This window comes from Condylura cristata, unplaced genomic scaffold, assembly GCF_000260355.1.
Source record: "Condylura cristata isolate star-nosed mole 26May11 unplaced genomic scaffold, ConCri1.0 scaffold00004, whole genome shotgun sequence".
Classification (NCBI taxonomy): Eukaryota; Metazoa; Chordata; class Mammalia; order Eulipotyphla; family Talpidae; genus Condylura; species Condylura cristata.
Window position 1 is genome coordinate 34333012 of NW_004567105.1, and position 22028 is coordinate 34355039.

General features: G+C 38.6%; 1 protein-coding gene across 2 annotated transcripts in view; it reads right to left on the reverse strand.

Moving 5' to 3' along the window:
• IRAK3 (interleukin-1 receptor-associated kinase 3) overlaps window positions 1–22028 on the reverse strand; it is a 47488-nt gene that overhangs the window by 19460 nt on the left and 6000 nt on the right. The window contains exons 2-6 of one of the 2 annotated variants that reach the window (XM_012735062.1): window positions 13004–13183; window positions 7942–8006; window positions 7000–7054; window positions 6095–6246; window positions 2211–2263 (exon numbers count right to left, since the gene is read on the reverse strand). In XM_012735062.1, the coding sequence (XP_012590516.1) occupies window positions 2211–2263; window positions 6095–6246; window positions 7000–7054; window positions 7942–8006; window positions 13004–13183 (505 nt within the window). Of the gene's footprint in view, window positions 1–2210; window positions 2264–6094; window positions 6247–6999; window positions 7055–7941; window positions 8007–13003; window positions 13187–22028 lie in introns of both variants that reach the window. The other variant, XM_004676520.2, reaches the window with a different exon arrangement.

Consider the following 22028-nt stretch of genomic DNA (forward strand, 5'->3'; position numbering starts at 1 on the left):
AAAAAGATTTAGGAAATGAGTTGGATCTTAAAAAATAAAAGGTAGAGGACATCCTGGTGGCATGGGGGTAAAGTCTCAGCACTATCAAGCTATTGCCAGCCTAGGGGGATGGGTCTGATACCCAGCCAGGGAGCTAACCATATGGCACAGCAGACCTCACCTGATCTGCCTGCTGCTCCCCTCAGCAGTGGATATCAGTCAGTTCACCTGTTCTGCTCCCCACTCAGTCTCTGGTGAATCTTCTCATCCCTATACATCTAGCCGACACCCCAATTCTTATGGATGTAAGTAAATAAAAGAATTTTTACAAATGCAAATAAAAGGTAAGATTCTCGTTTTCTCATCCAAAATTGGGATCAAAAATTATCCCATAAAGTTGTTGTAAGAACTTAAGAATTAATACATGCAAAGTACTTTGCGTAGGGCCTAAAACTAAATAGATATCAGCAACAAAAATGATAACAATTGCAACTAGGAATATTTAATATCATTTTGTTAATATCCTCTAAATTAATAAATAAATGCCTTACCAGAATAAATCCAAATGGATCATATATGTGTTAAAAATGAGTCATAAAAGCACTTCAAGAAAATGACAGAATTATTCTATAACTTCTCAGTGAGGAAGACCTTTTAAACTATGATGTACAAACCACAAAAGGCAATTTAGGTTAAATTTAGCTACAATTAAAGCCATTTCCTCAAGAGAAAAAAATTACAATAAACAAAGATAAATGACAATCTATAAAACATTTGTTTCTTGTAACATAAAAATAGGACTAGTTTTCTCTAATATATATAAAATGGTCCTAAGTCACTAAGAAAAATGTCAACAATCTAGTAAAAACAAACAAAAAAAAGGGCAAAGGATGTTATCAGATGTTTCATAGAAAAGGAAATAACTTTTAATTTATGAAAAGATTAATTCAAAATAGAAAAAGAATTTAAACTATATTAAGAAGCAGACAATTACTATCTCATACCTGGCAAAAATGAAAATCAACTATAATTCTATGTTGGCAAGAAAGTAGAATCTTATAATACTACTTGTGGAAATTTATCTTAGATATATTCAAGCAGGTACAAAATAGCAAATATAAGATTTTCTCATAGAATTCTAGGTTTTTAACATTAAAAGATTAGTAAAGAGAGAATGATTAATCACAGCATAGCATAAAGTGGAATATTAAAATAAACAAAGTGAATAATAAATTTATGCTACCTCTTGTGTGAAAAGGAAGTTGAAAAAAATACATATATGCTGATGTGTAAAACATCTTTGAAAAGACATACAAAAAACTAATAATGCCATTGCTTTTGTGAAAGTCAGCTGGGTTGTTGGGTGGTAGTGGAAGAAAATCTCTTTTTTGATTTATCCTTATGCACTTTTGAAATTCTGAAATGTTTGAACTTATTATTTGCCCATAAATTTAAATACAAGCCCTCTATTACAATTTTGGTTTTAGATTTCTGTTGAACAAACTCTACACATTAAGTTTTTATGATTCGCCTCTAATGTTTTGCTTTCCATCTTAGGTATAAAAGGAGAAGGATTTAGTATAATGTTTCCTTACCAACCCTTTCCCCCCCTTTACATGTAAGTTTAGAAAACATCTGAAAAGAACATTTTCTATTTGTGAAGGGTGATGAGTGAACTCTATAGGTTTACGGACTGTCAATGAGGCAGGATGCACAGCTGCACATATGAATATATATATATGAAAATGAAGTCATTTTAGTTTGTCTCCAAGGAATCTTAGGCTCATGAATGAATTTCCAGAAAATCATATGCAGATCAAAAGCACTTGATTTCTTTGTCTAAAACTCTTCCTGAAGAGGGTTTTATGGATGAAACATTTTCTCGACTGGAATGTCTCTAAGGAAGGGGGAAATGGTAAAATATATACAATTCTGATGTTCTAAGAATTGTTTTATATCCTACGATTTTAGTCACACATGATTTAACCACTTCCTTGTGACAGCTTCTTGTTAAAATATGTTCAAGGGAATTATGTAAATGGTCTGTTTTAAAATATTTTCTAAGGAATAGACTAAAACAGATGTCAAAAACTTAGCCAGTGTTCTAATAGCCAACCCAGATTTATTAAATGTCAGATTTATTAAATGCCCAGCACTGTATTATGGAATCAAAGATGAACAAAAATGAAGATCAGACACAAAGGCAGAACTTCCAGACAAAATATACTCACAGCAATAAAACTTCAAGCTCAGATAAAAACTTCTTCCATTGAACATTTTTCGCCTAAATATCATACAGAAAAAAATAAGGAGAAAAGTAAAGGAAGGATCTCAATTTCTGGAGTTCCTAACTCAGGAATTTCAGTCTTCCTGAAATTCGATGAAATTCTTTGTACAAATGCATATGAACATTTTTCTGGGGAGAGGATCCTTAGCTTTCATCAGATTTTCAAAATTCCACTAATTCCAAAATAGATTTAGAACTATTGCTACTGAATTAAAAGCATTTTATGCTATGTATCATGTTGTCATCAAACTCATTCATCATATTTTGCAGACATTAACATAAATTCCAAAATACTACAGTTCTTCTAAGCGCAGTAAGTTGATCTCACAAAGAATCCAACTGGTGAAGGCTGTGTTCTGGTTAGAGGTGACTTCACTGACCAGACCGGTATGACTTGTGTCTTTGCATTTTTTGGTTTAATGTTTCCTTTGTATTAATTTTGAAAAGAAGGGCTTACTAAAAGATGGAGCTGTGGCCCTCCCTGGTGGCGCAGCGGGTTAAAGCACTGCACTAAGAAGCTTAAGCCACTTCCGCATGAGTTCGATCCCCGCCTGCCCCGGAGGAGATCCACATGGCGCGGCAGACCTCTCCTGACCCACCCGCTGCTCCCCTCAGCAGTGTACTTTGATCATCTGCCTTTCCTGTTCCCCACTCTGTCTCTGGTGAAGCCTCTCACCCTCCGCATCTCTGGCCTGTACCCCAGATCTGTATGAATAAATAAATAAATCTTTAAAAAAAAAAAAAATTTGGAGCTGTTATGGGCCAGGCCCTATAGCATAAGCCTGGGATGCAAAGATAAACAATGTTCTTTAAAGAAAACTATCTACTGGGAGCAGGTGTCAGTATCACAGATACTGGGATGGTGTTGTAGCTACGCTCAGGAGGTTCCCACAAGTGTACTGGGGGCCGGAAGCTCTCAAGGAAATGATCATTGTCTCTGGGACGGAAGGGAAAGAGATCTAGGGGGAAATGATACCATTCTGAAGTCAGACTCTTGGACAGAAAACTCCCCAAAGGGAGTGTGAGTTGGCAGATACAGAAAGAAGAGGGAAATAGATGGTAAGAGCCTTTGAGAAATGATGCGAGGATTCAGCCACAGGAGAACAGGCAGATGGGGCCAGAACACCCTGCTCCCAAGGAACAGTCTTTCCAGTAGATCAGCTCATTTTTTATTAGATCGTACGTCTTTCCAGAAATTTTGAGATGTTTATACAGAATTAGTGGGGTAAAATGCAATTCAGGACAATGAAGAAATCAGGTTATAATCATGGTTTAAAAAAAAAGCTCTACCTGGTGGTGCAGCGGGTTAGAGCACAGCACTAAGAAGCTAAAGCCACTTCAGCATGAGTTCCATCCCCACCTGCCCGGGAAGTGACCACATGAGGCGGCAGACCTTTCCTGACGCGCCCGCTGCTCCCCTCAGCAGTGTACTTCATTGTGATCTGCCTGTTCTGCCCCCCTGGTGAATCTTCTCACTTCACCTGCACCTCTGGCCTGTACCCCAGTTCTGTATGCATAAATAAATAAATCTTTAAAAAAAAAACAAACAAAAAAAGAGCTCTACCATCTTGGCAAAGTAGGAATCACCTCATATCTCTCCTTCTCAACTACTTCCCCAGCCTGCACTAGATTGGCCAATGGCACCTCATCTTATAGACATGTCTACCCCTTGTCAGCCCTACTGTCTGCATCCTGGTTTTAGTGGTTGAACCACTTAAGGAGCTTCTTTTTTAAAATTTATTTATTTATGCATACAAGAGCTGAGGTGCAGGCCAGAGGTGTGGGTGTGATTCACCAGAGGCAGAGTGGAGAACAGAACAGGCAGATCTACTGAAATCCACTGCTGAGGGGAGCAAAGGAGAGACAAGAGAGGTCTGCTGTGCTGTGTGGGTCAGCTTCATAATGCTGAGTCTGAACCCCTTGCACCACCAGGGAGGCCCTCCCAGGGAGCTTCTTAACCATCCACAGCTGCTGTGGCTTAGCCAATTGCTAAGGAGTTTGTTCTTAAAAAATGTCCCATAGGTGACTCTAGTATGAGGGCTGAGATCATTGGTTTACACATCTTATTCTACACATCTGAAATTTCCTCTACCAGGTCTTTCTACCTGCATCTACTTTTTGTCATTTTTCCTATAATGCACTTGGCAACTTCCAGCCCATCATCTAACTTGTAAGTAATGTTCTATCTCCAAAATGCAAATCTAGCCCTTTCATTCTCCTACTTAAAAACCATGCACAATCTTAACCTGGTTTTCCTGTATGATCTTCTGCCACTACCTTCCCTCTACTCCATGGAGTGATCTTTTTTCCATGAGTAAGACTTACACTTTCATGCACACACCTCTAAGTCTTTTCACTTGCTATTTCTTCCACCTAAAGAGTATGCACCGTCCCTTACAGCCAGCCAAATTCTCCCCATCCTTCAAACTCCAGCTGAAAGGGTACTTGCTATTATCCATATTCCATAAATGCATTCTAGAAACATTTATTGTGTGGTTCCTCTGCACCAGGCACTCTTCAGGGATCTGGATGTGCTCTCCTTTGACTCCATCTTTTATGTGGTCCCATGACCTATTGTGCAAATCTCTGCTAAGGGACTTTCCACTTTGTAGGTTAGTCTTTTCTTTGTTTTTATTTATTTAAGTGATACACACATCACACATGTATGTATTACATTATTTTTCCTTTTTGTACATTGCATGCTTTCTCCTCAGGTGTAGTCCCTGTAAAATCCCTACCACCAGTTTCCTCATGTACCATCACCATAGTCTCTTGTGCAAGAACATATTTCCTCCCCTGTTCTGATCCCTCCCTCTCCCCTGCAGAGTGTCTCTGATTAATAGTTGCCTGTGTTCTCTTTATCTGGCTCTTTGCTCCATAAGACACTAAGCACCTTGAGAATGGAACTGTGTCATGCTTAACTTTGCTTGCTTCATGGCTGGCTCATAAAAGGAGCTTAGTAAATGTTTACTGACTGCTGACTAACAGTGAAGAACTCTTTTGTGTGAACCTCTCACTAACTGCAGGACCCCCAAGACTCTCTCTGCAAAGTTAGCTACGGCCCATTGTCCTATAACCTTGATGTGCCCTTGCTGCTCTTACTTGAAGACACTTCTTTCCAACCTCCTGAACTACAATAAAAAATAAATAAATAAATAAATAAATAAATAATAAACGAGTTTAAGTAGTGCTGCATGCTGATTTGTGGGTTAACTGGTGAAGCAGCCTAGAGAGGACACTGCTCATCAAGAAAAGCCATAAAAACTGGAGAAAAGGCCTTCCTGGTAGTGCAAAGGGTTAAAGCACAACACTATGAAGTTATTGCAGCCACTGCAGCATGAGTTCGATCCCCAGCCAGGGAGATGACCCACATGGTGCTTCTACTCCTCTCAACAGTGTGATCCTATCAACCCACCTGTTCTGTTCCCCACTCTGTGTCTGGTGAATCCTCTCAGCTCCTACACCTTTGTCCTGTTCCCCAGTTCTTGTATGCATAAATAAACCAATCTAAAAAAAACCCACAAAACTAGAGAAGACCTTTGTACGATCTGACCATTTTCAGCAAAGACTCAGAAGTCCTGCAAGGCTTTTCAGAAAATACATGCAATACATCTGGGGATGGGAAGGATTTAGCTTCCACATTCCTGCAAGGTGGGCATTCATTTCTCATTAATTTCTCCAGTCAACTTAGGTCATATATCTTATTTTCATTTATGAAATTTTATATTCAAACACACCTTTCAATGTTGATGGAAAATGACATATTTTAAAATGAAATATGAGCAAATACATGGAACTGGTATCTTGTGTTAGCAATTCATTCCATACCTGTTTAAATAATTTAATGGCATATGCTTGGTTTTGGAGTTCCATTCTGTATACCTTAAATATCTCCCCTTCTCCAATTAAGAAGTCCTTGTGGAAATTTTTGGTTCCCTCTAGAATGTTTTGAAAGCTGATGGAAGATGTAAATGGTATTCCTTAGGAAGTAAAATGGGGAGAAAGATAAGTTACTTTTCCTTTTTAAGAAATGTTGCCACCAGCATAAAGAACCAGGATTTACTTATTGAAGCACGAGTCTATTGGAAAGTTAGAACCAAAACCGAAGCCTGCCATGTGCTCTCCACTTTCACTAGGTCTGGTGTCCACCACTCTACAGAGCAAATGACATTGCAGATATCTGGAAGCATTATGATTCTCTCATCTTTCCAAAGAGATCAGCCAGAGAGCTTAGTTGGGCAAACTTTTCCAAATTTCTGTTTCCTTGTCATTAGATTAATCAGTTGCTATTGACTTACTATAAACCTAAAACCAGTTTAAAAGTTATAGAAATGGAAATCATTATATAATCATATAAACACTGTTTTCCATGTATGATGCACAGGAACACTTTTTCATGAGCCAAATTCTCTAAATGTCTAATTTACTTCCTCAGAGTAAATTAGGAAGATGCTTCAGTTTTTTAAAGAATCATCTACAGCAGAGATTGGTAGGAAACATTTAAAAGGTAATAAAATAAAAGCAAAAGGAGCTTTCATTCTTCACTGGCCAGTGGATTTCAATATAAAAAAAAATAGCATTATCCATCAGAACTGTGTCAGTTACAACTGCAGATACTTCAATATCTATGATAATTTGATCCTTATTCTGCATATTAGTTAATAGGTTTATTAGATATATCATCCTCTAAATTCTCTTAAAGTATGCCTTACAGAGAAGGATTTTCTTTTTACCTTTTTTATTACGTTCAGGAATAAGAACATCATCTGATACGACCTTGGTTGTTTCCTAAGAGAAGAAATACAGACTAAAGTAATTCCATTTCATAAGTTTAGAAAGAATAGATCCTCAAAAGAAGTCCATATATCCTGAGAATATAAAGTGCAATACAGTGGGATCTAATTTAGAAGAAAGCTAGTAAAAAAAAGTTACTTGAATTTCAATTTATGTATTCAATAGTATTCTTTGTCATATAGATTAAAGGCACCCATACCAACTATAAAAACTCAGGTAGCATCATCATAGTCAATTATAGTCCATTTTAAGTGACTTCTAATATTATAAAAAAGATCAGTTAATTTCCTCCAAAAAAAAAAAAACTGACAGGAACATGAACAACGCCAACTACAAGAAGAAAATGAAAAGGTGAGTTAAGACAAATGCATAACTCACAGCTTTGCTCTTAACTCTCCAAGTATTTATAAATCCCTGATTTCTTGAATCCCAAAACTAAACAAAGAATAATGAAAGCGTAAAAGATTTTCTGTTTTTTTTTTTTTTTAAATCCAAGTGCAGGGGCTTCCCTGGTGGCTTAAGGAGTTAAGCTGCAGCACTGTGATGCAGGAGCTTGATATCTGGGCCTGGGAACTGACTCATGTGACACAACAGACCTCTCCTGTCCCAGCTCCCCTCAGCAGCCGATTTCAGAAGATCTGCTTACTCCACTTCCCCTCTGTCTCTGGTGAAACCTCTCATGACCTCTGTACCTCTGGCCTGTACCCAATTCTTATATGCATAAATAAATCCTTAAAAATATATATTAAAAATTATTAAAAAAAAAAAAAAGAAGACAGAAAAGTACTCAAGTGTTCAGCATTTTTCTGCCAAGGTCATTTGTTACGCTTAACTACATATGCAACAAAGTTCAGTAGTTATTATTTATCTAAACACACTACCTTAGGTGACATGTTAGAAACTCCTATTTCTTGAAGGCTCTGTTTTGAAGGAGCTACAGTTCTTCCTGAAGGAGAAATAAGGAGAGCTAGATTAAAACAATTAGCTCCTACTAACCATACTTTTTCTTTTTTCTTAGACAAATGAAAATAAATACTTTGCTAGTAATGTTTACTTCCAAAGCTCAGTTCATTCCCATTGAATGGCTGCAAATTTATATCTGTGAAAGAATTTTTAAGGATCAAATATTAGAGGACCATGACTAAAAGAACAAACAGCTATGTTAAATTACTAGCTATAATTAAAAATATTAAAATATGAAGTAGAAAATTAAAAAGAAAAAGCAACATTATTATGTTTTGCACATATAGTCTAAATTTTTACAAATCTAGAATTCTATCTTTCTGGATTAGTTTATTTTTTATTCAGTTTTGGGTCATAAGCTTTTAGAGGGGTACATGTATGCATTTTTTTGTTATCAACCAAAACAATACCACCCCTATGTGAGTTCTATTTATTATAATTCTCTCTGAAGTGAGTAAGGTAGCCTATGTAGCATCCACCAAAAGATTCAAATCCTGTTATAGGACCTCCCTGGAGTCTCAGGGCTTGAAGTCTCGGTTCTATCAAGCTATATTCAGCCACTGTGACCTGAGTTCCATCGCAGCCAGGAAGCTGACCCACATGGTACAGCAGACCATCCTGTCTCCCCTCTGACACAAGCTATGCAAGCTCTGTCGACAGACACGATACGGATGGAGGGGAAATGCTCTGAAAAATCAGACTTTCCACGCTAACTTATGTTAAGACCTCCCTTTTTTGTATAATCGTAATATCAAAATATTCTGAGCAATCTTCAGCTTACAATTGGATTGCTTCAGCCTCATGAGGTGCTACCTGGCCCTGACAAGCAAGTACTGCACCAGGGTGAGAAATTCCTCTTGAAGTCAAAAGTCATTAAACAACTGGCTGATTAATAAAAACAAATGGCTGTTACTGACTGCAAAGTCTCTCTCACTGCCAGACTGAGGAAAACCCAAATCTTATCACTCTATCTCACAAAGCCTTCTATTCAGTTTCTAAATAACCACTCAAACTTCCTGCTATGTAGTCCTTAGATATGGAAATTCACCCAAGTTGCCTATGCAGAGCTAATCAGGTTTTCTACCGGCTAGACTTCAAGAAAGTCATTTAAACTTTCTAACAAGTTTTTCAAAGAACCTTACCTTAATTTGATTTACAAGAAATTTCCTCTTCCTGCCCTCACTTTACTTTACCCCCTAGGATGTCTCTATGGAAATAATAGCCATTAAGTAATAGATAATGTTTAAGGGACTTCATTTTGGTTAACCTTCTCTGTGGTAAATATAGTTATGTTAGTCTTAAACATTGTGAATCTATGTACCTGGTTTTTTGTTTTTTTTTTTTGGAGCAAAAACCCTTGCATTTCCTTATGATATTATTAATCTTTTTTATTTTTATCTCTCAATCATTTAAAAGATGTAGCAAGCATTCTTAACTCACAGGAGTACCATCAGATGTAATTTCTGGGCCACCATTTACTAATTCTTCTAGATCTATCCCATCTTTATAGTGTGAAAAGCAGTTTTATCTGGCTTACTCTGGACTCACTCTTCTTCCCAGAAGAGTGATCATGCCATATGAAAAACTGTTAAGCAATAAAGTAAAAATTGAACAGCATTGTGTGATGGTTTTATAAAAGGTTAAAATTCAAGATATTTATGGATCTATAAGTATAAAATATTTCACATGTCACAACCATCAGAGTAACAGCACTTTTAAAGAAGTTTTAAAGAAAGTTAAATGAAACCTGTTTCATGTTGCATTGTCAAATTTCTTCCTATAGGCCTCCTTTCATTCATTTTCATAATTTAGAAAAATGCCTTTTAGTTTTTTTTTTATATGTACCTGTTTTAACCTTGATAGATTGATTAGACCCTGCCTGTTCTGCTCCCCAATAACCCGTGATCGGGGACAAAGAGTCTCCGACACCCCTCCCTACTCCCCTCAGGATTGTACTTCCTAGATCTGCCTGTTCTGCTCCCCACTCTGTCTCTGGTGAATCCTCTCACTGCCTCTGCACCTCTGGCCTGTACCCCAGTTCTGTATGCATAAATAAATAAATCTTAAAAAAAAAATTCTTAAACCAAACCCACAAGCAGATAAGGCCTAGGTATCATGGTCAAGGGGGATTACCCCAGCAATCCAAGATTAGTTTAACATCATAAAATTAATTAATGTAACACACCTTGATAGAAGACCAAAATCCATAAAATTCAATAGCCTATCATGATAAAAACTCTCAGAACACAGGAGAATTTCCTCATTTGAGGAAAGACTCCTTTGAAAAGCAACAGTTAATATCATGCATAATGGTGAAAGACTGAAAGTTTCCCCCTTTACATCAAGATAAGGAAAGCATGTCTGCATGCCATCCTTCTAGTCAACATTATACTAGAGGTTCTGGCCAGGGTAACTGGGTAACAAACACACTGTAGTAGTTTGTTGAACAAAATTTGAATTTGGGGGTAGGGGGCTTAAAAGGCACTATGAATGACTGTCTTTTGTTGCTCATGAAAAGTGAGATAATACTTTATTGTCATATAAAATGGTAAACTTAAATGCTCTCCAAAGACGACAGTAGAAAGCTGTAGACCCATGTCAAAACTGGAAAACAAATTGCTGAGCATTAAAACAATAAATGCAAAATATGATGTGTAAGACTATGTATGTCAGAAATAGTGTAGCTGTGTATAAAATTTCTAGTTTCTTGAATAGCTTTGTTATATCACGAGATCTCAGAAAATGTTTTATGGCTATGAAAATACCACCTAGTGGCATTCACTTGAATTGCAGGAACAATGCCTGGGAGGAGGAATGATGGAGGATGGCAGGGCACATACAAAAATCCGAATCTACAAAGTTCTTTGCAGGTTGGCATATGAAAAGTAAAAAGCTCCTCTATATGAAAGCCATCACATAAAATTAAACAGATTTAAGGAATGATAGATAAAAATGGACTATTTGGGTAGCTGATATCTCTGTCCATGATATCAACAGAGAAAATCTTTTCATAAATTTCTAATTAGGAGCTCCAACTCCTAATTCAGCAAGTAGCTATCATAAGAGACACACTGACTGTACGCAGTGGGTGACCACATTGCTGTTCTTAACAAGCTATACAATTAATGTTTTTAATATGCCTCAAAGCATCAATTCAATAAATGCAATTAGGAAACACCGTTTTCCTTACCACAGGGCTTATCTTCTTCATCATCTCAAATCCCCTTACTAGGGCATAAATAATTATCTTTTTGCCAATCAACAAATTTACATTTTGAAAAATGAAAGCAACTTTGCCTTTACTAAGAATGTGGAACTTCTGTCTTCTAACAGGCCACATCATTCACTGATGTATAAATAAACAACAGAGAGTGGAACCATGCTCTTAAACCTATTCTGGAACACTGAAGTATAAAACATACCTGTGTATCCTATCATATCAGCATGGGGTTGGTTATATGATAAACATGAGTCATACAGGTAGTTATAGTGGCTAGAAAGAAAAGCTCAGATAATGAAAAGGTATTTCATAAGTTTCAAGGCCTCACTGCACTGCTCATAGTGAGCACTCTGTTGTACCAAAAAAGAGAAGTAAGAGGAGCAAAAGGCAAAAGTGATAAGCTTTGTTAAATAGATAGTATGGTGGAAGCCTTTTTGGAACTGGCTAATGTCCCATTAATCTGAAAAATGTACGCAATAGAGTCCATCTGAAGCTAGAGTTTTACTAGTACAAGTTTCTCAGGATTTCTTATTTGCATGTGCAGAGCTTTTTTTTTTCTTCTCCCAGTTATAAGGTAGAGGTTCAAGTGCACTAAAGTTCTTACCAAAGAACTTTTGTGCAAAAATACAAAACCAAACACATACCTAAGTAAAAGGAGGCAAAGAGAAAGAGTTTACAACCGAAGAGCCTTGAACCTATAATTTAAGACTCAATATCAATTTTGTTGCTGAGAATACATCTAAAGTGGAATAAAGAGAACAGGTAACAGTAAGTGATTATTTTATTGGCGAAGAATGAATGGAGAAAACATCAGGGGCTCTACTTATCAGGGTACTCTAAATGGACAGTCTGATATAGCATCAGAGACAGAGGAGACAGACAGAGGGAGAACTAGGTCACTGTGAGGTAGACAGGAAACAGGCAGGCAAGTTAGAGGCCATGGCATACAAACCTCCGTGAAGATGAAAGAGAAAGTCCAGGATTATATGAAAGGTGTCATTTGTATTAAAATATAGGTGGGAGAATCCAGTCATATGTTAAACTTCAATGTTATCTATCAACTTGATTTAACTTCAATGTTAAACCATTGATAGAACAAATAATAGCATTACTTATATTTTACTCAAGTACTGTTAGTCTGATTATGCTTACAATTCAGGAAGTTTTGGACAAAGAGCTGATTCTCTTAGCTATGAATGAAACATTTTGAAAAGTATACTGTGTAGGACCAAAACATCTTTTAATCCAATACTATAAAGTGGTAATGAGGAATATTTTGTATAAGTTAGATAATATGGGAAGAAAGTGTAATATACACATATACAGAGTGAAGCTCTAGGTCCCTTTCAGAAAAAAGCCACAGGCAAGGAGTCACCCACATCAAGGGTAGCCAGTCAACATTCCTGAATAAAATGCAATACTTATATTTACAAATTACAAATACTGGGCCCTCCCTGGTGGCACAGCTGGTTAAAGCACAGCACTGAGAAGCTAAAGCCACTTCCGCATGAGTTTGATCCCCACCCTGGAGGTGACCCACATGACTGGCAGACCTCTCCTGACCTGCCCGCTGCTCCCCTCAGCAGTGTACTCTGTCGATCTGCCTGTTCTGCTCCCCACTCTGTCTCTGGTGAATCCTCTCACTGCTCCTGTACCTCTGGCCTGTACCCCAGCTCTGTATGCATAAATAAATAAATCTTTAAAAAAATTACAAATTCTATCAAATGAACTGAGGGCCACAACAAAAATTAAGTACTCACCATGGTTTATAATTAACTGGATAGCTCGCTGATGCCCCATCTCCTGAAGAATCTGTAGCAGGTCCCCAATGGTCTTGTTTTGCTGTGCCCAGGACCAAAGTAATTCTCTTGTCCCACTTTTCCCTTGCTCTACATATTTTTCAATGTGACGAACATCCAGCCAGCTGTTCGAAAGCCGCTCTGCTGTGAAGTTACAAAAAGAAGGACCAAAGGATCACTTATTTTCATTAAATGCTTGTTTTTTGTGTATCTTAGATTATGTTTTACTTCCCTTTACTTATACATTCTTTATTCTGAATTAATTTCAGCATATACTCTTCTCTTCACCCAACTTTCCCTAATGCTAACATCTTGTATAATCACAGTAAAATTACTAGACCCAGTGACAACTCAACTGCAGACTTTATTCGAATTTCAAGTTTTTCCACTAATGTTCTTTTTCTGTTCTTAGATCTTATCCGGTTGTCGGCAATACATTTGTTGTTATTTCTAAATCTTAATCTCCCATGACTCCTGTTCCTCAGTCTTTCCTGTTTTCAGAACAGTGAAACATTGTGTCCTCAGAATACAACAGCAAGAGTTTCAGGATGTTGACGTTTTATCACTAGTAATATTAATCTTGATCACTTAGTTAAAGTGGTGTCTGCAGATATCTCCAATGATGTTTAGATATAACCAGAATATCTATATACACAAAGAGAGAATATGTAGAGATAGATAGAATATAGAGTGAATATAGAAAGATAGAATATAATAGAATATAAATAATTTATTACATAATATATGCAGTTAATATAATTATAACTAGTAGCTATTTCAGGGGAAATACTTTGAGACTATAGAAACATTCCACTTCTCATATTTGTCCATACATATTTGCATCCATTAGTGGATGTCAGAATTATATACACACACACGCACGCACACATGCACACTCACATGCTTAATTTAAGGGAGCAGAGGTCTCACAGATGGAATTCTGAAGGGATTTTTAAAAAAGATTTGTTTATTCATGCATACAAGAGCTGGGGTACAGGCCAGAAGTGTGGAGGTGGGGGGTGAGAGGATTCACCTGAGACAGAGTGGGGAACAGAACAGGTGAATCTACTGAAATACACTGCTGAGGGGAGCAGGGGACAAGATGGGAGAGGTCTGCTGCGCCATGTGGGTCAGCTCCCTGGCCAGGTATAGAACTCGTGCTGCAGTGGCTTCAGAGCTTCACAGTGCTGCACTTTAACTCGTTTCACTACTGTTATAGGGCACCCCAATTCTGTTAGAGGACAGGGGGAGAAGGGCACCCCTAAGGCCCCCAAACCTGCCTGTTCTAAGTGGGTTCTGCCATCCGCCGCAACAAGACAAAACATATAAAACTTCAATGAAAAGGGACTTTAATACAGTAAATATACAATACAGAACACAAAGAATATAACTTCTAAATCAAACACCTGAAGTGACCCATCGACTCGTGGGCAAAAGTCAACCCAAAAGGGATTGGCCCAAAGCAAGGCCTGAAAGCTGCCACAAGACTAAAGTACCTTCCGGCCGGGACCCATGGAAAAGGGTCAGAAATGGCCAGACCAGTCTGGGAGGGAAAGAGCAAAATCAAAATCAATATAAACACTGCCATAGTCACCTGCCTACAGGTGTCTCACCCACATCCGCCTTAACCAGTCCAGGGTCAGGAAACAAGCCCGGTGTCTTCCTCACATACTTGCTGCTCCATGTGGCTTCCTCAGGTCTCCTCCTTGTTCTCCATCCAGCTTCATTCTCTTCTTCTTCCTTCTCATTCCTTCTCTCCTTTTTCTCTCTCAGCTCCACCCTCCTTCTGGGTGGGGCAGGGAACGTGGAACTTCCATTTTCGTAGGGACCACCTGTTACACTACCAGGGCCCACTTATAGTCTTTAAAACACATCAGAGCCTTAAAATGAACATCCCAATTGAGGGAACACTATCAATTTCAGCAAAGGGAAAATTTAGTTTTCTACTTCCTCTAAATTAATTGGCTAATCTTTGTAAAGTACTAGGCAGAATATACCACATAGTTGTATAATTAAAATTCACATACCATACAACACAGTTCTTTTTTTTTTTTCTTTTGACTACAACAGTCTTCTCCTCTGCACTTGGAATCTTTGGGCCAGACACATGCGCTAATTTAACCGGGGTGAAGAAAGATGAGCAGCCACAGCCAGTGAGGAGGGTGAGGGTAACTGGAGATCAGCTGGCCTGGCAAGCAGAGGGACTCGCAAGGTTTAAATAGACTGAAGGAAGGAGTGGAACCTGTTAGATAGGAAATTATTCCAGAAATGGAGAAAAGGGCAAGAAAAGGCAACATGGAGGCCAGTGGCTTACAGCAAGGCCTCTTGTTAAAGAAAAGGGGACCAAGCGCCAGAAGTCTCCACCTGCCTTTGTAAAAATATGCTTACCACCCTCCCTGGTGGCGCAGCGGGTTAAAGCACTGCTCTAAAGCTAAGGCCACCTCAGCATGAGTTCGATCCCCATCCACCCCAGAGGTGATCCACATGGTGCAGCAGACCTCTCCTGGCCCACCTGCTGCTCCTCTCAGCAGTGTACTTCATCGGTTCTGCCTGTTCTGCTCCCCGCTCTGTCTCTGGTGAATCCTCTCCCCGCCCCTGCACCTCTGCTTTGTACCCCAGCTCTGTATGCATAAATAAATAAATATTTAAAAAATAAGTTAAAAATGTTGGCGAGGATGTGGAGAAAAAGGAACTCTCCTGCACTGCTGGTGGGAATGCAAACTAGTACAACCACTATGGCAAACTGTTTGGAGGTTCCTCAAACTGCTAAACATGGAGCTTCCCTACGACCCAGCAATCCCACTCCTAGGTATCTACCCAAAAGACACAAAAACACTCATTGAAAAAGATACTTGTACCCCCATGTTTATTGCTGCTTTATTTACAATTGGAAAAACATGGAAGCAGCCCAAATGCCCAAAAGTAGATGACTGGATTAGAAAGATGTGGTACATATATACAATGGAATATTACTCAGCAACCAAAAAAGAGAAACACATGTCTTTTGCAGCAACTTGGATGGAGCTGGAAAAGATCATGCTTAGTGAGGTAAGCCAGAAAGAGAAAGAAAAATACCGGATGGTGTCACTCATAGCAGGAGTATAATGGACCAGGCAAGAAAATAACAAAAATAATGAACAACCATATACCAGAGACATTCTGTGAGGGCAGAGTGGGGAATGGGATCAAAAAGGAGGGGGGAGAAGGGAGGGAAATGCACGGGACTATGGTGGTGGCACAGGGGTGATTTGGTGATGGGAAACCAGCGGGGATTACAATCGAGATGGAAAAAAAAATGTGCAAAATGATGTAAAAATAAACTTTGTAAAAAAAAAATAATAAGTTAAAAAAAAATGTGCTTAGCCTGGACTATGGTGATGGCATATGGGTGTGTTGGTGATAGGAAGCCCACAGGGATTACAATTGAGATGAAAAAAAAAATGTACAAAACGCTGTAAAAATAAACTATTATATTATTAAAAATGTGCTTAGCGCACAGCAGATGTTCAGAACATATCTGCTGAATGGCAGACAGAAGTCCTGGTGTAAGCCTAGGGACTTAAACTTTATCCTGAAAGTACATCAGCCACTCGAAGATTTCCTAACAGGTGACACCAGCTTTCCTTTTCTCAAGATGCATTTAGTGAGCAACACAGGAGCCAGGAGTCTCCTATACTCCACCTGCACATAAAAAGGAAGTAGTCTCACGTTTAGGATACTCACAGTAGGAAAGAAGCAGTTTATAACTGTTAAGGAAAATTTAGAATGAACTTTGTAAGTCCCAAGGGATATCAGATTTCCCATATAATTCTACTCCCCATTTTTTTTTTCTTTTCTTGATTTTTGAATTTCCTTTCAGAAGTGCAACAGGTCATAATTCTGTGCTCTCCCATCCTCCCTAAGAGACTAATAGTGTAAGACACCCCCCCCCCACACACACACCTCATTTCTTTCAGAGATTAACGATGTCCAGGAGCAAAGAGAGTTCTGGATTTTCACTAAATTCAAATAAAGCAGATTAAGCAAAAGCATTGTTCTTAGAGTAGTTCCTGTATGAAACAGACCTGGGTTCATACAGTAGACACTGTCTGCCTGGGTTTTTTCCAGGACTGGAAACGAAATGTGTTTTCCCTTTCTCTGGTGCCTCTCTGTGCAACCTTAATAGCTTTTCTCCAATGATGATTGTTTTCTGAATAGAAAAACCACTAAAGAGTTGTTAGCACCCATAAAATGTATACATCAAATTCTAAAAAACAGTATTCATTTGATGAGACAGGAATTACATTTTTCAGTATTCATAGCTTTCTCTAATCCCTCCTTGTTTCTTCCAGAATATAGACATTAGCTTATTCACAATCCTGACACGAGCTATGCAATCTCTATTGACTGACATATTCCAAATAGAGACGAAGTGCTCTGAAAAATCAGAATTCCCACACTAACTTATGTTATGACCTCCCTTTTTTGTAATATCAAAATATTCTAAGCAACCATCAGCTTACAACCAGATTGCCTTAGCCTCATAAGGTGCTGCCTGGCTCAGGTGAGCAAGCACTGCTCAAGACAGGAAATTCCTCTAGAAAGCAAAAAATAATATTACAACTGGCTGATTAATAAAAGCAATTATAACAAAATCAATATTATAAGACAAGGCAGTACTAGAACATAATTAAAAATTATTAAAGTTCTTTTACTGCCTGGACGAGAACCCAAATCTTATCACTCTATTCTCTTACTTAAGCTTTTATTGCTCAGTCTTTAAATGAGGAATCCTATTATCTCCCTTAGTGATTTATCTAACAGAAAACTCCTCCATCCTAGTCTTCAACCTTCCTTTACCCTCTTTCACAACTTCTCCTTGGCCCACAACCTCACCTTATCCCCCTTCACATCTCCAGCCCAGCCTCCACCCTAGTCCTCAACTTTACTTTAACCTCTAAGATGTCTCAATGACAATGAAGATCATAAAATAGCATTTAAGGTTTAAAGGGACTTTATTTAAGCCAATCAACACTGTAGTAAATATAACAATGTTAGCCTTAAATTTTATGAATTTATGTACTTATCTTAACTTTAATAGCTTGATTTTAAGAGTAATGAATGTTATGTCTCAGCTAAAGAGCAATAAGACCCTAAACTGTTCTTAGGAAAAAAAGATGATTGTAATCTCTCAGCCCAGTTCATGTGCTGATGTCATCCCACTGCTTGCTCCTAATGTATAAAATAAACTTCTGCTAAGGGCAGAACAGGAAGACTTGCACCCAACTCCGATTCCAGTGTCTTCCTCGCTCCCCTTTCCCCTCTTCCCCCCTTTTTAGGAATCTCCACTTGCCACCAACGACACGACACGCTGCTCCCACCTTGAGACCCTGCTTGTTCTGCCCCCCAATTATCCGTGATCGGGGAACAAAGGGTCTCCGACACAATCCTAGACAAAAATAAAGAATACACTTCTCAATCACTAACTGTGTTGTAAAGAACATTCTAAATGAAAAGGTAAACTAAGAAATATATGTTGCAGTTGTTTATAACATTTTTTTGGGAAGACAAACTACTTATTTGATAGGCACCTTGGCATAATGTAAGCCAGTTAACCAGGAAATTCAGATTAGTTTATCCAAAGATGCTGATTGCTTAATAATCACTCTGTGCTAGAATGTGCTAGGTCCTAGAGATTGTGTTCTGAGGAGGCAGGATTGTCTAGGTAGTGCTAACCACAGGGGAATTCAGTTGCAGAAATCACTCTCCATATGCAAATATGTCTCTGAAGGGGGTTTTTAGAATAACACAACACCCCCCTATTTGGAATTGTATTTGCATACAACCTCTTGCCAAAATGCCTAGGAAACTGAGACTACTTCCTTACAAAGATTGTTTTTAGACAGCATAACAGAACAAGGAAAAGGTGCCCTTTTTCTTTCCTTCAACAAAAGACACACAGCAATTAGGTAATTTAAGAAAGAAAAAAAAACCTGTATGAGTAAAGGTAGCTTTAATCCCAAAAAATTAAAGCAAAGTTCAAAATTGTAAGTTAGCTCAACTTCTTTTACCAGACTATAACATCAAGACCCACTAGTTAGTAAATTTTACAAGAGCTAATATTTACCCATAGTTAAGCTCATGTAGATGTTTTATCTGGGCCTGAGTCAGGTTCATGATTTTTGTGGTACCCTCCATCTGTCCTATTCTCTCAATCAGATCCAGGTAAGACCTACCATTAACATAGATCTGAAGAACAGCTGATCCTCAACACCAGCATTTCAGTCTGCAAATGCTGTATGTAATTCCCTACCCAGGTGATGCTCAGTATTGTTTTCCCATATTTTCTTCCCATGTTAAATATCTTCATGGCATCTGGGTAGATTGGAGGCCTGCACTAACTTGGGAAATCCTTACAAGCAGGGTCCATGACACTGTATCTAGTAGTGTAACTGGGTGGTCCCTAGGAGAAGGAAAGTTCCAGGTTCCCTGCCCCACCCAGAAGGAGGGTGGAACTGAGCAGAGAAAAAGGAGAGAGAAGAGAGAAAGAAGGCAGATGGAGAAGGAGACCTAAGGAAGCCACATGGAGCAGCAAACATGTGATGAAGAAACCGCGCTTGTTTCCTGACCCTGGACTGGTTAAGGCAGATGTGGGTGAGATACCTGTAGGGAGGTGACTATGGCAATGTTTATATTGATTTTGATTTTGCTCTTTTCCTCTCAGATTTGTCTGGCCATTTCTGACCCTTTTCCATGGGTCCCGGCCAGAAGGTGCTTTAGTCTTGTGGCAGGCTTTCAGGCCTTGCTTTGGGCCAATCCCTTTTGGGTTGACTTTTGCCCACAAGGGGATGGGTAACTTCAGGTGTTTGATTTAGAAGTTACATTCTTTGTATTCCATATTGTATATTCATTGTATTAAAGTCACTTTTCATTAAAGCTTTATATGTTTTGTCTTGTTGCGGCGGATGGCAGAACCCACTTAGAGCAGGCAGGTTTTGGGACTTCAGGGGTGCCTCTCTCTGAATTGAGGTGCCCTATAACAGATTTGTTGCCCTATAACAGTAGTACTGTTTCTAAGATTCTGGGTGTTTAATACACATTGTTCGTTCATTCACTAAATCAATCAACAGATATTTTCTGAAGGTTTACTCTGTGCCAGGTATAATTTTAGGTGTTAGAGTATGCAGAAATCAAGGCAAACAGAAATCACTGCTCTCACAAAGCTTATTTCTAGATGGACAATAAGCTAACAGAGAAAAATGTACATGTAGAATATGTTAAGGATAAGAAGTGATAGAGAAAAAAACAGATTAGGGAAAGATCACTTTTAAGAGAATGATCAGGACAGGTAATAATTAATCAAAAACATGAAGGAGCTGAGGAAGTAAACTTCAAGGTTACCTATAGGAAAAAAGTTCCTTGTAAGTCTAAGGAGAACAGTGTAGTCAGAGTTGATCAAGTAGAGGAAGAAAGTGAAAGAAGTGATGGAGGTCAGGTGTTCACTGTCAGCACTCAAGATTCTGGATAGTTTGCAATAGGATAATGATATAATACTTTACAAGAGCAGGAGTCTAGTTAGGGGAGGACATTTTCCAGATGGGACCTATTGGTTTGATCCAGGGTGGCTGCAGTGGCAGTGATTAAGAATTGGTCAGATTATTTGGTAGATCCCAAAGGCAGAATGAATAGCACTTGCAGAGACAAGGGATGAGGTTTGTGAGAGAAAGCAAGAAGTATTTTCAGCCGGAACAAATGAAGGATGGGGTGGCTGTTACCCAGATGGGGAAAAACCTTTGGGGGAGGAGAGCCTTTTGTCAGTGAAGCTGGAGATGTCTGTCAAATAGGCAAGGAGACAGATGATGCTGATATTTAAGAGAGTCACCTATCCTAGGAACCAGGGAGTTATTCACAGACAGATGGGATTTACCAGATAGTGGGCATAGGAGATAAACAGAAGAGAAGGGGTCCATGGACTAGTGCTAGGGCACTCTAAGACTTGAGAGATAAAAATGAACCTGTAAGAGGAAAAGAGAGTGATGTTCTAGAAGTCAAGGAAGTGTTTACAGAGGAAGATGTAATCATCTGTGATCAAATGAGATAATGACTGAGAACTGATTGCTGGTTCTAGCCATGTATATGTCTCAAATAAGAGAAATTTCTGTTTTTTTCAAGGTTTATTTTATGCATACAGGAGCTGTGCCATATGGGTTCAGCTCCCATGGAACTCATGCTACAGTGGCTGGCAATAGCTCAATGGTGCTGAGACTTAACACCTTGCCCCACCAAGGAGGCTACAACAAAAGAAATTTCTATGATGCTGTGGGGTGAAAATTTGGTTGGAGCAGGCTCAAGGAAGACTGGAAGAAAAATTGCTTTTCTGAGGAATTTTGCCATAACAAGGAACAGAGGATGGGGTGGTAACAGAGTGGAAGTGAGACTTGAGTAGATCATTTTAAAATGGGAGAAATAAGATAGTGGCCAGAAGAACATGGACTTATTTTTACAGGAAGTATAACTCTCATTCCTTAAGTGTGGGCTGCACACAGTGATTTCCTTCCAATAAGTGTAACATGAAAAGAGGGGAAAGGCATCATTTCACAATGTAGAAACCTGACAGACATATCTAAGCCTGATTCACGTCAACAGTGATTAGCCACGCACATAGTGTACCCTTGAGGTGATGTGATGAAAATGGAACAGGGGCTCTGTGGTTCACTTCCCCAAATCCATAACCTGAGTCAGACAAACCCCACTGGAAGGACACTCTACAATCCAGTGAACCTGGATTGACCAGTACTTCTCAAGACAGTCAAGGTCACCAAAAAGATGGAAAGTTTCACAGCCAAGAGAAGAGCTGAAGGAAGCATGTTGACTAAGTGTACTGGGGTCACCGAGATAAGATACTAGAAGAGAAAAGGGAGTCACGTACAAAGAAGGAAATCTGAATATAATATGGAATTTAGTTAATAATGATACATGATTATTGTAACAAATGCTCCTGGTGGAT